General features: G+C 46.8%; 1 protein-coding gene across 9 annotated transcripts in view; it reads left to right on the top strand.

The window, feature by feature from the left end:
• The first annotated feature begins 10,330 nt into the window (after positions 1-10,330).
• Positions 10,331-15,309, top strand: part of ppargc1a (peroxisome proliferator-activated receptor gamma, coactivator 1 alpha) — a 36,317-nt gene continuing 31,338 nt past the window's right edge. For 2 of the 9 annotated variants that reach the window (XM_019856144.1, XM_019856142.1), the window contains exons 1-2: positions 10,331-10,630; positions 12,533-12,712. In XM_019856144.1, the coding sequence (XP_019711703.1) occupies positions 10,583-10,630; positions 12,533-12,712 (228 nt within the window). In that variant the 5' untranslated portion in view covers positions 10,331-10,582. Of the gene's footprint in view, positions 10,631-11,166; positions 12,437-12,532; positions 12,713-15,309 lie in introns of those variants that run through there. The other 7 variants (XM_019856150.1, XM_019856147.1, XM_019856143.1 and 4 more) reach the window with 5 other exon arrangements.

Here is a 15,309-nt window from a genome sequence, read left to right as displayed (position 1 = left end):
GTTGAAAGGGAAACTAGAAACGACCGGTTCTTTCCTTCCCGCGTGGGACAGACAGTCAACCAACATGTCTCCAAAGAGATCCTCTGTCAGACACCTCGTAGTTGCTTGACCATGACAATGTTGCTGCTCACAATGCCAGGAGCATCTGACAGTTCCTTACCACGCTCAGGCAACCTCGCGATTCATTCAACCTGCCTCTGTATAATTATTATCACATGGATGACATCAAGATAGGCGTGACGGCAGAGCTGTAGTGGCTCCTGGGTATTTTTCCACGTGCAAGAGCACACCTGTTGTCACCACACACTCACACGCTCCCACACTCAGCACTTATCAAAGCAAAAAAAAAAAAAAACTTTTAGAGTGCAAACCGGATTTGCCTTTGCGTGGAAGAGAACACACGAGATAATCATTCCAAATTTATGCCAGGATCCAATTCGCTTGAATCTTTTCTTGCTTTTGTTGCAACTGCTCTGCTTGTGTGTGTGTGTGTGTGTGTGTGAACATGTGGAGATTATTTTCCTCACTGTTTTCATTTGAAATTGAAGTCCGAAGTCTGCACGAAAAAAAGGGTTTCGCCCTTTTCCATCTCCATTGAAAGTCATGGCCAACAGCGCCCATCGGTTCTGCTGTCTTTGCGTTTCCGCTCCAAAAAGCAATAGTGACTGTACTATTCTTTAATGGAAGATTAGCTTCAAATGCAAGCTTAAAAGATTATGTGCTTTCATATACGTCTTTGGCAGTCCAATTCTCTCCTTCGTGACGGAATCTCACCTTTTTTTTTTTTTTTTTTTGTCTGTGTGTGGTTGCAGGTATCTGGTTAACCCCGTTTGTAAACCCTTTGCACTGAAAATCAGAATTCATTTGTTCATTGGATGTTCATTTTTTCAACTTCCGAAGGCCATTTCTGGACAATTCTTTGACTAAGGAAGCTGTTTGGATGGGTTTGGTGTGGAAAAAACTTGTAGTGTACTGTTATAAATTGACATGACATAAAAGTCATTGGAAATAAACGTGTGAGCCAAAAGTGTCCCGGAGGGATCTCGACTGGGTCAAACTGTTGAGCAGCCAACAACTGCACTCAACAATTTGGTTTGTTTCCACCAAAAACTTCCGATTACGAAATACACATTTTCCAAACCTCCAGAGGGCACCACTGAGCAAGCCAAACTAGGTCCGTATCTTCTTCTCTTTTCACTTCCTGTTGGTGTCCGCACAGGAAGTGAAAACAGAAAAAAACGATTTTGCTTCGGCAAGCAATATGCCCAACATGTCCGCTCGACAGTCCGTATGCGTAATTTATTACGGCTCATTTGTCTGTCGGGAATATTAATTTCTCCATCGCCATCGTGCCAACCGACTCGGCGGCGTTATGAATTATTCTGACTATTTGTAATGATGTCTTGTGTAGGTATCGCCATTACAGGCGAGGAACTTAATTTTCCCCATTGTTAATTAATTGTTCCGTTCTTGGCGGGAGTAATAAAAACGCTATTAGGTAAAATACCTCTATCATTAAGCTAACTTTGTTCATATGGCCATCAGCGGGCCTCCATAAACAAAAGCTTCACACAGGGGTAATTAAAAATGCACGTCATTAATTATGCGGGATAGAAGATGATTCAACGTGTCAGAGCCCGGTTGACAAATTCATTCCCAAAAGTTTCCTCACTGGGATTGTCTTGTCTTTTTTTTTTTTTCCTGATCTACTTCCTGCAGTTTGTACATACAATGTGTAAATCATCGCTGGATAGTTTAGCACCAGTTCAATGAATGATCTCTTTAATGCCACACCGAGTACATGAAAATCGAAGGTGACGCAAGGCTCTATAAAAAGGTGTTTGGCAAGGATGCCATAAAGCAATTGTCAGGTTAAATATGTGTCATGTCAGCTTAAATGAAAACACATATTTAACCAAAGATTAAAAAAAAGGGGGTGTTCCCTTGGAATGCCCTCATGGAAGACTCCAGGTACTTTTCCAGCCTTGTGCCACGGATGTGAAATGGATCGTATCTAATCCCAACCGAACCAAAATTTCCGCTCCTTTCAAAATTGGCTCCCAACCTCAAAATGGCAGGTTAATGGAACACTCGAAATTGTCCCGAGGTGTGAGTGTGAGCTTGGATGGTTGTTTGTCTATGTGTGCCCTGCGATTGGCTGGCAACCGGTTCAGGGTGTCCCCCGCCGACTGCCCGAAGACAGCTGGGGTCGGCTACAGCACGCGCCGCGACCCTTGTGAGGATAAAGCGGATCAGAAAATGGGTGGATGGGTAGATGGATGGATTGTATTTTCTCACCATTACAGAAAACCTAGCAAATGTGTGAAATTGATGCGATGGGGGGAAAAAAAACCCAAAACCAAAAAAACGTGATTGAACGAGATCCTCACTTTGTTTTCTTCAGCGTTCAACAACGCCATGGCACACGTTTTAATAATCTTGACAGCGTTTGGATTAATAGGACAGCGCGGGAATACGGGTTGCGGCGGGGGATTCTCCAAGGTAAATGTGAAATAATGAGGCGGAACATCATCCGAAAAGCTTGCCTCCGACAACAACCGCGACGAGGGGGAATACTGTACGAGGTGCAAGGGCAGAGAAGCTTCCCTTTGGTTCTATTCATTGCGACATCTCCCACAAGAGCCACAAAACGAGGCTCCGACTTATCCCGAAACTTTACAAGCAGTGATAAGGCCCGTTCAGACCTATTGTTGCTGCCGGCAATGACCCGCAACACGAAAGGGCATCTTGGCCATCTCCCATTGTGTGTGCAGCCGCAGTGTGGAGTGAGCCGCGGGAAGCCGTCCTTTGCGCACGCGGAACAAGCACGAAAAGCGTTGCCTCTCAATCAAGCAGGTGACTTTGTGTGTCGAAACGAAAGAGGGAGTTGCTGAATGGAAGTACCTGTAAGTGGGTTAGCATGCAAATACGCAAACAAGTCGGGAATTGAGTGTTTAAGTGCGTTAGCATGTAAATAAACAATGAATGCGGGTTGATTAAAGACGTTAAAGGAAGCGAGCGTGTCAGCGAAAGAAAGTTATCTCAAGAGGACGTGGCGTTCTGGATCCGGCTTCCCGAATCTTGCGTGTCATATTTCCTCATGTAGATGACATGCTAATTACGCCTTTAATTACGCGCATCATCTGGACCAAAGTGTCCAATGCCTGTGTCGATAATCAATTTACGATGGCGGTGACGCGATTCCCCCGTGGACGCGGGATGCGGCAAAACCCGCGTCTGGGAATTATCCTGCCACAAAGAGATTGCGCAAAGAATGGAAATCGCTTATTCTTCCATATGACAGCGTTGAGACACGCAGCTCGTATGGGAAAAGCGGCGTTTGTTTTCAGAAAAACATGCTGGTTGCTCTTTCTCAGCACAATCTGCAATGTGCTTACACCAGCCCGCACGTTTGTGGAAGGCTGCCAAGTTCATGCAAATCGGGATTTTACACACATGTGGAAAGTAATCACGCCATGATCAGGCGTCACGGAAGCCGTGTCCGATTACAACTCGCCGTGTGTCTCGCTCTAGAGGGACCGGTCAGAATTTCGTTTCCCAAAGCGTGGTGCGCGTCAAGGGGCAGTGAGTTCATGCTTATGCTGCATTTCTTTGTTCATGCGACATTCCGAAATTTGGGCCTCCGTCAGATGGATTCGGCGTTGAAAACAGTTTGCGGTCTCCTCTGATGACTGCAGTCCAAATTCTCTGATGGCCAAAATCAATCGTCATTTTAAACGGCTTCAGTTTTTCACCGTCTTATACCCCTTTCCCACTGCCGCCAAATCACGGATAAACACGCTTTTTTGCGCAGTGGGAAAGGAGTGTCGATCCGTGTCGATCCATTGTCCACCAGCACGCCATCGGAGGCGGGTTGTGATCGCCTCGGATCGCCTCCGCTTGCAGTGCGAAAGGCTAATTACGTGATGACATACGGCGGTACGTGATGAGTCATAACATCGCGCGGCATCGGCCTCGTATATAGCACGCCCCCACAACAAAGCTAGGAGATCGCCCCTTAAGCTGTTGTCTCAGTAGTAGCAAAGAGTTGATCCTCCGCTGCTTTTCGACCATTTTGAGGACGGTAAAAAGCATGATAAAAGAAAGAACACTCGCTTCCATGTTGCTTTGTTTACCACCAAGAAATCTGTCGCACTATTATCGACGCAATCACAGCGTGGTGACGTAACCAGACGCAAAGTGGTGGAAGGGGGGGGGGGCGACGGGGGCGTAGAATCGCCTTCTGTTGGTCAATGGGAAAGGGGCAATATGCAAATCAGTTGCGTGTCGCCACAGATCACGACTACCCGCTAATTTCAGTGGGAAAGGGTTTTTAGTGACCACCACCTCAGTCACCCGGAAGGGTGAGGTCCGGATCAGGTCTTCCTGGATCTTTACAAGCCTTCAGACAGCTCAACCCCAAAGTTCATAAAGTCCAAACTGACCAAAGGGTGTTAGGGTTGAATATGTTGGTGATTGCTCGAGGCAATTGCTCGCATTTTTTTTTTTTTGTTTCTGGGTTAGAATGCCGGCAAGGGTAAAACCAAGCGAGAGTCCTTGCGAGCAACAAGTTCCATACGTTCTCAAGCATGGAGGCGTGATCATCTATGCGGCAGCAACCATTCGATTACCCCTGCGATAGTGACCGTTGTGTTGGTTTATCTCCAGATATGACATCTTTTGCCGTCTCCCCCCCCCCCCACCCCAATCCGCCCGTATCTGCCTCTAATTGAACCTCCAGTCTTTGCGGCTCACTCTCTCGAGCTTTTGTTCCCACCTGTCACATTCTTCCCTCGATCCATCCGCTCGCTTTTTGTCTCCTCGTGTCTATTGACAGTCACCGCTCCTTTTCAAGAAGGTGTAAAAATGCAGCATCTGAGGGTGGGAAAAGGAAAAAAAAAAGGTGAGGAAACAATCAGTTTTATTGTGCCGCAAGGATTCTTTCAGCCTGGTGAATATACTGTACAGGCGTCTCATAAAAAAACAAGGCCAGACTTATGGGTGTGACTTTTTGGGAACATTTCTACCTGCCATTCCACTTGCCTCCCACTGATGCTTTTTGAACACGGCGTTCCAGAGGGCGCAAGCTGCACTCCGGCTGACCTAATTCCTCCCTGGCGCTCTTTCAAAGTGCTGAGCATTGCGAGCGCTGCTCTGTCAAGGTATCCAGCCCCGCCTCTCGCCATTAATTCTGGAAATCAAGCAACATCTGTTGTGCTTTGGGGCTCCTTGTGATTCACAGGAGAGGGTTTTTTTTTTTTTCTGTTGCAAAGCAAAAAAAAAAAAAAAAAATGCATTTGCCTGAAGCCAGTGATGAGATCTCAATGAATTTTTCACATTTCTGAATCTATTGTGTTGGAATCGTCATTGCTCGCTCAAGCTATAGCCACTCAGTGTAAAAAGATTGAGATGACAGATTTTGTTTTGTTTTGTTTTTCTTGAGCAGCACCAGACATATGTCTCAGAATTTGTCTCGATTTAAGCACAAATCCTGTTTATCTGCACAGCCACTCACTCCATGAATTTTAATATTCCTTCGGAGTGCTATATGCAAGCAAAGTGCCGCACAATTCCCAGCCCCGGAGCGCCAGTTTAGCGCAGTCTTCGAGCCACTCTCCGCATGCATCTTGCATGACTTTATGACTTAAAACAAGTTCAATAACATCACAACAACATAGTAGTCGAGGTGACTATGATATTATTCATCCGTGGTGGGCGGAAAGGCTTGTCCTCCGTTGCCCCTCTCCCTCCAGGGCTCCCTGTGCGGGACATGCTATTTTCAGTTCCGCGGCTAACTGGCCCATTTGCCTCAATAATGTGGGCCGCGGTCCCCACGGGGGAAAAGTAGCCGCCGCCGTCGCCGCTGCCATCCTGGGAGGGGCGAAATGACACAGCGGAGTTCATCGATTGAAAGGATTTGCACACTCGCGCTGGTATCAAAGCCTCCATTTTGAAACACACTGCGTAAAAAACGTGTTAAGTTTGCCACTCCCAGTATCGGACACCCACGCCGTAGAAGTCAACGATTGTAGGCTGGAGTTTTCTGAGATGACCATTGTCTGTATGCTTTGATGGCCGTTGTTTATCGTCTCCTTCGTTTGCGCATTGCAGTTTTTTAGTCTCCTCCGGTGGCTACCGTCTGAAGTTTCCCAAGACCACCTTAGTCAGTCCTTTTTTAGTTGACGTAGTCCAAAGTATTTCAAAAAGACCGTCGTCTGTAGTATCCTGGGACAACAGTGAGTACTCTGACACAACCGTCATCCGTCGTCAGTCATCTGCTTGACAACGTTAGTCAGTAATCTTTTCTGATTCTCATGGTCCCAAGTACTGACAACTGTTCTCCGTAGTTTATTTTTTTGAAAATTATTTACCTGGGACATAAGGCGGTTCCATCTTCCGAAACGACCCCGATGCAGCACTTTCCTTTTGCGACTTCAATTTGTAGTGTCCTGAGATGGCCGGACTCGGTTCTCTCCTCTGCCGGCTGTGGCGTTGAGTCTCCTGAGACGACTGCTTTCAGTAAAAAGTGCAATTGGGATCAGGTCTTTTGGGAACCTTTACATTGGAAAAAGTATTCATGCTGCCATAAAGAACAGTTCTGAAATCACTGTGATGCTTGACTGACGCCTGCTATGATATTGCGGTTTGGGGACATGCTTCGTGATAACATTGGCGGGCCAACAGCATCGTGCAATTGTAATGATTCCGGATTGTAGCCCCCACCACACAATCGATATCTGCGGAGCTCTCCGAGGTGAGAAATGCGAAGAAAAACCTTTCGCGCTGCCAGTCAGAGCCATGTTGAATCTTCAAACAAAGATAATTATCTGTGGATTAGCCCCATTTTGGCTGGGGCCACTTCCACCTGTTAGTGGACTCCTGGGAGCGAATGTTTAATCATTAAGACCTTTTTTTTTTTTTTTTGCTCTCTGTGAACTGCCAGCAGCGCAATTCGGTACAAGTAGGGTCGCGAAGATATATCATACCCCGACGTGTGAGCCATTTTAGCGATGCAGCGTCAGCCCGAGTTGAAGCCAATGAAAATCTGCACGTTTAACGGATCCTTTTGAAGTGTATTTATCAATATGCGCCAGTGCCTTGTGCAACATTTAACACCTCGAGGGAGCGTCCGTCACATGTGCTCGCCTTCGGATGGGTGCGAACAACTTTTCACACTCCATCCTATGGACCCGGCCCCAGTCCAGATATACATAGTGTCCAGAAGAGTGGCTCAATGCACGGGCGGGGTGAACGCGGTGCCGCTGCCATTTTTGGAAATTTAATTTGACAGTGATGTCATTATGCACGGCAGGGGAGGAAAGTATTTGGGCAACTGGGAGTCGCCATTTCAGGTTTATAGGGGTCGAGTTTAGCGCTTAACGTTTGTGTCCCATTTGGAGATACAGTTGGCATTCGTCCCTCCTTTTCCTTTCAGAACGATCCCCATCACGCTTGTGACAATCCAGCCTATAGTGAATACAGTCTGCTCACTTGGGCCTCATCAAAGGGCCACTCAAGAGTGGCAAACATCGCAACCGAGCTGTATTGCGTCTGAATGGGCAAGCAGAGTCGGCTCGAATGCGCCTTTTGAGAGTGACTCAGAAAGAAAAGAGTATGTAGCGTCCAGTTCCCTTCTAGGTGTACATATGGCGCCGTTCTAGGGCCCAGGATGTTGTTTTGAACTGTTCGTTTTCATTATCAGAGGAGGACAGTTGAGTCCCCGCTGCTTTCTCCTATGGCAGCCCGTGTGGTAGCAGTCCATCTGGGCTCTGTGAGGTCACTGCACACGCCACCTGCTCCGTGGCGTGGCTCCTAGGTGGCATCTCTGCCCGGTGTGTAAGGGGGTGGGGGGAGCAGATGTAGAGATTTAGAGCTACACATGCGCACAAGCGTAATGGTTAATGTTGCAGGATGACATTCTGTGTCTCTTTTTAACATACTCGTGTTTTGTCGTGCGTGCCTTTATTTAAAAGCTATAGATTGTAAAAGGAGTTTGGCATTGGCTCGCAAACTCCCCCAGAGGCCGGAGGTGTTTCAGCACGTTATTGTATGCTGCATTAAATCTTGAAGAACTGTTTTGTTTTTAGTTTTTTTTGGTTTTGTTTTGTTTTTTTTTTACTGAAGATCCAATTTTATTTAGCTTTTATGTGCACTATATTTAAAATCAATCACTCTTTAGGGATTTTTTTTTCCACTATGAATGTGCAACTTTAATAGTCCAACTCTGTATACTGTTACCGTGCCTTGCAATACAGCATAATTTTTCAGGAATAAAACCTCAGTCTTGCTTTTGACTCATACTTTGGCCTGCTGCGCGGTTCTCTTTTAATTTTGCTACCTTAAGACTGAAGATTTGTTTTTTTTTTTGGAAGTACTTTGTGTAAAATGTTTGAGAAACACACTTGTGGAATACACTAGAAATGCTCCGCTATGGTCAAAAACACTAGCAGCGATGCTAGTGCTAACACAAGAGGTGTCCTGGCTGGTCCGCCATTGATTTAGCGCGCTTAAGTATTTGATCCCCGATTACCATGGCAACAGCAGCAACACTTTTCTAAAGCCAACATCCAAATGCTGTTATTTGAAGATCAAATGACCACATAATGCTTCCCTAATAGGCTTATTAAAGTGAAAATAGGGGTGAGCTCGACACATCACTAACTGGTTGGATTAGAATAAAGAAAAGCACGTTTTTGTGTCAAAAGCTTCTTTGTTGAATATATCCACAAGGCTCCTGTTTTGATTTAAACCAGTTTATGTTGCCTATACACGTTGTGTTGACACTGTATACACACTTGATACTGCCAGCTGTCCTTTTACTGCCTCCGAATGGCCAAAGAAACGCTGAATTACAAAGCATGGCCATTTCAAGTCGGTTTGCCAGCAATCTGATCTGTCAGGAAATCCAAAACTCTTTCAAGGAAGCGTCAGACAAATGTTTTATCCATTCATTCGCTCGCGGGGCGGTGCAAGAACGGCCAATTCCAATTTGTGTGACTCGGTGGGCTTTGTTAGCTAGCAGGTTTATGCTAAAACTGCTTGTCTCTGTTTATGCTTGTGCGTTTTTATGTAAACACAATTGTAAAGCTGTTTTTGTTTATTTGTGGGATAACACAAAAACAATTCAGGCTAATCTTTTGCGCTAAGTTTTCGATTTCTTGCGTTCAGACCAATAATTTGGGGGTAGAGAGACAGTTTGGACCGATGCTCTGACGAAAGCTCTCTTTACCGAAATAAATATGTGTCTGAACATAAGAAATCCAAAACTTTGTTGCGCACATCAATAAATCAAGAATGAGTTTCATTTTGGATGTGATTACTTTTTTTTTTCTTTGGTTTATTCGCTAAGCTAACATCACCAAATGTTTTCATTAAACCTTCCATCCGTGGCGCACAAACGGAAGAAAGTGAAAATGAAATAAAAAACGTAACATTTCTGACATAAATGTAGTTTTTAAATTTCTGTTAGCCAACAGGTTTGTGCAAGAACAAATTGATCATCGTATTGCTGGTATTGGGGTTTGAGCTGAGAACTGTTTCGCTAATTTCCACGTCAGTTTATGTAGATGTTGCATAAACTCGACCGAAAAAAGCATTTTGAGCACAAACTGCAACCTTTACCCACTCAAGACGACACAAAAACGATGTCACCAATGTCTGCCTTTCTTCCTGATATTTTGGTGATGCTACAGAATGCTTTGCTTGTGTAATTGTTAGCTAGCCAGATTACACAAAAGTATTGAACCTCTATGTGAAAAAAAATATTAGAAACATGTCAGATATGGACAAAAAAATGTGAATTGATCTTCGTTGTGAACTGGCAGAGTTGAAATTGTGCATGCTGGCAGGAAAAAGTTTTTCTTCGAGAGGAAGAAATTAATGACAGCTAGAGTGTAATTTTTTTTCACTTTCTGCCCATGGTGTGATGCTGTTTTGGTAAAACCTTGGTAAGATTGGGTCAACATTATGCACCCAAAAAATTGTGTTCAAATTTTAGAGACAAATGCCTGCAGTTTATGTTTGAGAGCTGCGATATGCAAAAACTACAGAGCCAATATCACGTGAAATCTTAAAATTGTTTTGTAACTATCTGCATCCGTTCATTCGGCCGTGTGCTTTCCTCGCGCGCTGTGCAGTTACGCAAAATCGACTTGCTGTTGCACGCGCAGGTTTACGCGTTTGTCTCTATTTGTTCAGGGAGCCAATAGGAATGTTTGAAAACGTGCGACGTGAACATTCATACGGTGGAGCGTCAAAGCTGCGGCTAAGCCACGCCCCCGCCGCGCGCGTCACTGGCGAGTAGCGTGGACGCGGAGTCACTCCCTGCCTACTTTTAATAGCTTTGTCATGTGATGGAAAGCAGTTGTAAGACAGGTGCCCTCGGTTCATTCTCGGCGAGGGGCAGCAGTTGCCTGCGTGCGAGCGAGTGGGAAGAGTGCGTGGATTTTTTTACTTGAGCACCCCCCCACCCCCCTTTTTTTTTCTTTTCAGACCCTTTCCCGACGCTTTTATTTTTTACTATTATTTTTGGGGTTTGTTTATTTATTTATTTTTTTTTACGGAGCCGTCATTCAGTGGCTGGATGGCGTGGGACAGGTGTAACCAGGATTCGGTGTGGAGAGAATTAGAGGTGAGCATAAAGATGGCATATCGAAAAAGAAACAAACCAAAAGCAAAACGAAATCGTTCGATCCTTTTTGGAACTGCTGCTATATTATTTCCTGGAGCGACGGAGCTTTTAGTGGCTGCTGAGTCCTCTCTTCCCCGATGCGTAACGCGTAATGTGGACCCAGTTGAGGATGCACAACGCGGGACTATTTGGCAACTGTTAAACAAGCGGAATGTTTTGCCCTTTTCCACCTCGATTTCTGGTGTAGTTTACCCCCACCCGCCCCCCACCAAAAAAAAAACAGGACCCTTTCACTCTTTCTAACGGATCTATCGCTCCCGTGTTGCGTTCAGGTATCGGAGAGGCTTTTCAGCGTGTGTGTGTGTATGTGTGTGTGTGTGTGTGTGCGCGTGTGTGTGTGCGCGTGTGTGTGTGCGTGCGTGCGTGTGCGTGCGTGCGTTCGTGTGCTCGCGCGGGTTTGCGTGAGTGTGCGTACCGCGTGCGTGTATATGAGAGTTGTGTGTGCGCGCGTGTGCGCGTGCGGTGTGTGTGTAGTTTTACGCACGGAGTCCCTTGGTGATTTGCGTCCGTGCGTGTTTTTTTTTTTTTTTTTGCCATGGGAGCAAAGGTTGCACACTTGAAGAGGGGGACCACTGTTTGGAATTCGATCTTTAATCAGCCACCTGAGCACGTCAGCACACCATTCGACTTTTTTGTTTTCTTTGCACCTGCCAGCACTTTAATCTGCGCCGTGCTGCGCAGCGATGCTCTGCGGAGGTGCGGATTATTACCCTGCTGGTGGAGATTTCTCCGCAGTGCTTCAGATTTGTGTCCAAAATGTGCGCACACGCTAAAAATGTTTGCAGCGGATGGAATAAGGCAGCCGGGGCTTCCTCTCGATGCCCTCCGCTCAGCTTCTGTGTGCGTAAATCACCGATAGTCTTGTCTGTGTAGGAGCTAGTGCATCATTTTGCACCCGGCCGGGAAGTCCATAAGATAATTGGGCAGCCTATAAGCGGAACCTCTGGGTTGCAGAACGGTTGCAGTCTTTGGCTGCCGTGCCTTGTCAGACTGCATCATCTCACAGGCACAAACCGCCCCCCCCCTCCCTCCCTCGCGTGTGCAACACAACCCAGATGTCTCATCACAAGTCTTGAAGTCATTGTGTATTCGTGTGGGGGGGCGGCGGGGGGGCAGATGAACTGTGACACCGTTGTCTGGGCGCTCCTCGCTTTGCCTCCTCAGCAGCAAGCGACATGTCTCCCGGCTTTTTTGACCCGAGCCCAACCTCACGTCCCTCCTGCTCAGGCGGGGCCGAAACACCCCTCTCGGGGATATCCACCTTTCCGACATGTGCAGCCAGCTACCGTTAAGACGGGAGGTTTGCTGTGTGGCTTTGAAGTTTGCGCTGTATTTCGCTGTCATGTGGATATCGATGCAAAAAAAGGCAGCAGGGGTTTTAGCGCGATTTCCATCCTTGGCTGGCGGAGGAGCATCACAGCAGCCCCTCTTCCAGTTCCATTCACAATGAGCCTGCAAAAAAAAATCAAATCAAATCAAAAAAAAAATCAGATGAGACATGCAAATTAGCCCAACCCCTTCCCATCTTGCTCTTTGCCTCTCTCTCTTCTCTCTCTCTGTTTGTTTTCACAACACCCAGAGCCTCGTTCGGCCCCCTCGCCGCCACCCCGAGCCCTTGTCCTGTTACAGTTGGGCGGCGGGGGGTGCAGGCAGCTGCTCCGTAAAGTACACGACAAGTCGCGGAGATTACATAGAATGTCAGCGGGCATGCGCGCAGATTGCATGCAGAGCGGCCGCACTTTGCAGGTTGGGGGATCGAACGACGCATCCGTTTGTTCTGTTTATGTCGCACTGACCAGGTGTGCGCCCCCCCCCACCCCCTCCCCCCCTGCCCCCCTACAGTGTGCTGCCTTGGTTGGCGAAGACCAGCCCCTCTGCCCCGACCTTCCCGAACTCGACCTCTCCGAGCTGGACGTCAGTGACCTCGACGCCGACGGCTTCCTGGGCGGCCTCAAGTGGTACAGCGACCAATCGGAGATCATTTCTGCACAGTATGGCAACGATGCGTCCAATCTTTTCGAGGTAGGTCGCAGCAGCATCTTTTTTTTGCGAGAATGCCGTCGAGTGTTGAAAAAAACAGCGCAGGCGCGCAGGGGAGATAACGTGAAGCTTGATAAGCCCGCCGGGACCTTTGTCCCCTTATTTGGGGCCTGACAGTGGTGGGCCTCCTTATCAAAAGTGTTTATTTCAGCTTCAACTTACTAATGCGGCTCACATCTGAAAGCAAACTATGGACACGTCGTAAAGAAAGGCTTCTCAAAAAGCTTGTAAAACTTTAATCTTCCCTCTATCACCCTTCCACTGTTCCTTTTTTTCCCTGTTGTCGCCCAGTGGGGCTGCCAACAAGGTCGATGATCCAGTCCGGGCCATAAAGCCGTCAGTCTCGCAGTCTTCATTAGGAGCCCTTATCGTTGCCGTAGATAAACAGGCAGAGGCCCAGAATGGACGCGGCGGCCTCGCCTCCAGGGGGCGAAAATGGCGCCGCGTCGTGTCACGCGCTCACGTTTTTCAGCTGCCGTACGTGTGCTGGGTGCTCCTGCGGGCAACACTTGATAACAAGCGAAATTCTTTCCATGTTTAACCTCGTTGACCAGCGCCGGGGAACTGTTTCAGTGCCTTTGTGTGCGCCTCACCTCTGCGGACGGACACACTCGCGCACACAGAAATGGAGTCGAAGTGGAGAGGTGGCGTGACGGGCTGCCGTCGAGCCGAGCCATCCGGTTAAAAATACCGAGTGCCAGTTTCAAGAACAATGCATGTCCGACCACCGTTAATAGCTTTTAACTCTGCAGGTCAAATTGACTGTGTTTTAAAAGTTGAATTCACACAATAGTCGTACAATTTATACTCTGGAAAAGTGGCAGCAAAATAGGATACCATTCAAAGTTTGGAGGTGATTGTTTTCGAAAGCAGTTTGTTTTTAACCACATGAATAGGGGTGGGTAGAAATATCGCTGAATCGATGCGTGGCAATATTCCCCTGCCCCGTTCAATTTCCAATAAGCTGGTCATCTGAATTGATTGACCTCCTGGCCAGCAGGGGGTGCTTAGCGTGCGATTTGCATTGTTTGGACGCACAAAGACAAAAAGCCAACAGCAACGGTGTGATGCCAGCGTCTTCCATTTTGAATTCTGACATCCACAGCACGGGAAAGTGACAAAAAAAACGTCTTCAGTCAAATTTGCCAGGTCGAATGTTTAACTTTCATCCCAATACCCAAGAGGAAAGAAATATTAACCTTCCATGCACTTTTGCAGCGTTTGTTCAGAACTGTTATGTTAAGCGGTCAAAATTCTTTGGCGGCTCCTGAAAAGTCGTGTCATGAATGCCATGAAGAATACAAACAGAAAAAAAAAAATCATCTCTTCTATCTTTACTGCCCCTAGGTTTGTCCCAGCCTTCGATAGCATTTACCTTTGAGCTACCGTATTTTCCGCACGAAACGGCACACCTAAAAGCCTTCCATTTTCTTAAAAGCTCACAGCGCGCCTTAAAATCCGATGCGCCTTGTGTACGGTCATTACGGTGATGTTTCGACCCCAAAATGTCTCCTTGCTCGAAACATGCTGACAACGCAGAGTTCAAACATAAGGCGATCGGTTACACAGTTGAACATGGAAATAGAGCAGCGGCAAGAGAGTTCAACGTTAACGAGTCAATGTTATAACTCGTGTCGCTGCTTTCTTAAATACATTTTACTGACATCTGATCGTTCTGTTGGCGTTTCCTTGAGCGTAGCTCCATCCAGTGGATGCGTTGTAGATTGCGTCTTATAATGCGTTGCGCCCAATGTATGAAAAAAATTACAAAACAGGCCATTCATTGAAGGTGCACCTCATAATTCAGTGCGCCTTTTAGTGGGGAAAATACAGTATTTTATTTATCCCTACTTGTTCCTTCTACGGCGGCACAGTGGTCGACAGGTTAGCACGTGCAGAGGTCATGGGGTTTACTCCCACATTCCAAAAATATGCATGGTAGGTTGAGTAAACACTCCAAATTAATAGACGGATGGATATTATATGATTGTGGTTGGTATTATTATTTTAAGTATTATTATGAAAATCTGATATGCTAGTTTCAAACAAAGTGCAGATTCTGAATCGGCAAAAAAAAAATCTAGAACGATTTACTTGTAGCTCGAATTAAAAAAAAAAAAAAAAAAGTCGACCAGTGCAATTAATCCTGCCGTGTCAATGAATATACCTGTCATGTGCTACGATGAGACAGAATCGGGCTTTTACTGTACCCCGCTTTGTTGCGGTCAGACGTGTGGTCCGCGCACGTGTCCCCGAGAACGTGGCTCACGTGTTCCGCATGAATATTGTGCACTCGTGACGATGTTTTCCAGCCCTTGCCGCGCACGCCAGCAGCTATTGTGTCACACTGAGTGAGATCTCTGCAAATCGTTGCCGTGAAGAAGCAGGGCTAAGGGGTGAGAGGGCGTACCGTTTGTAAATCAACCGCTTCCCCCACCCCTCACGCTCTCCATTTTTGGAAAGTTTCAAGTCACCATATGAAGTGGCCAGTTCTTCATGTAGCAGGACCCGGCTAATCCCTTTTAATCTGACAGGGGAAAGTTTGCCTCTTGGCAAGGATTAGAGCGCCGGGGGGAGGG

This window comes from Hippocampus comes, unplaced genomic scaffold, assembly GCF_001891065.2.
Source record: "Hippocampus comes isolate QL1 unplaced genomic scaffold, H_comes_QL1_v1.1 scaffold246, whole genome shotgun sequence".
NCBI classification, from domain to species: Eukaryota; Metazoa; Chordata; class Actinopteri; order Syngnathiformes; family Syngnathidae; genus Hippocampus; species Hippocampus comes.
The sequence above is the reverse complement of the archived record's forward strand: the minus strand, read 5'-3'. Positions and strand labels throughout refer to the sequence as shown.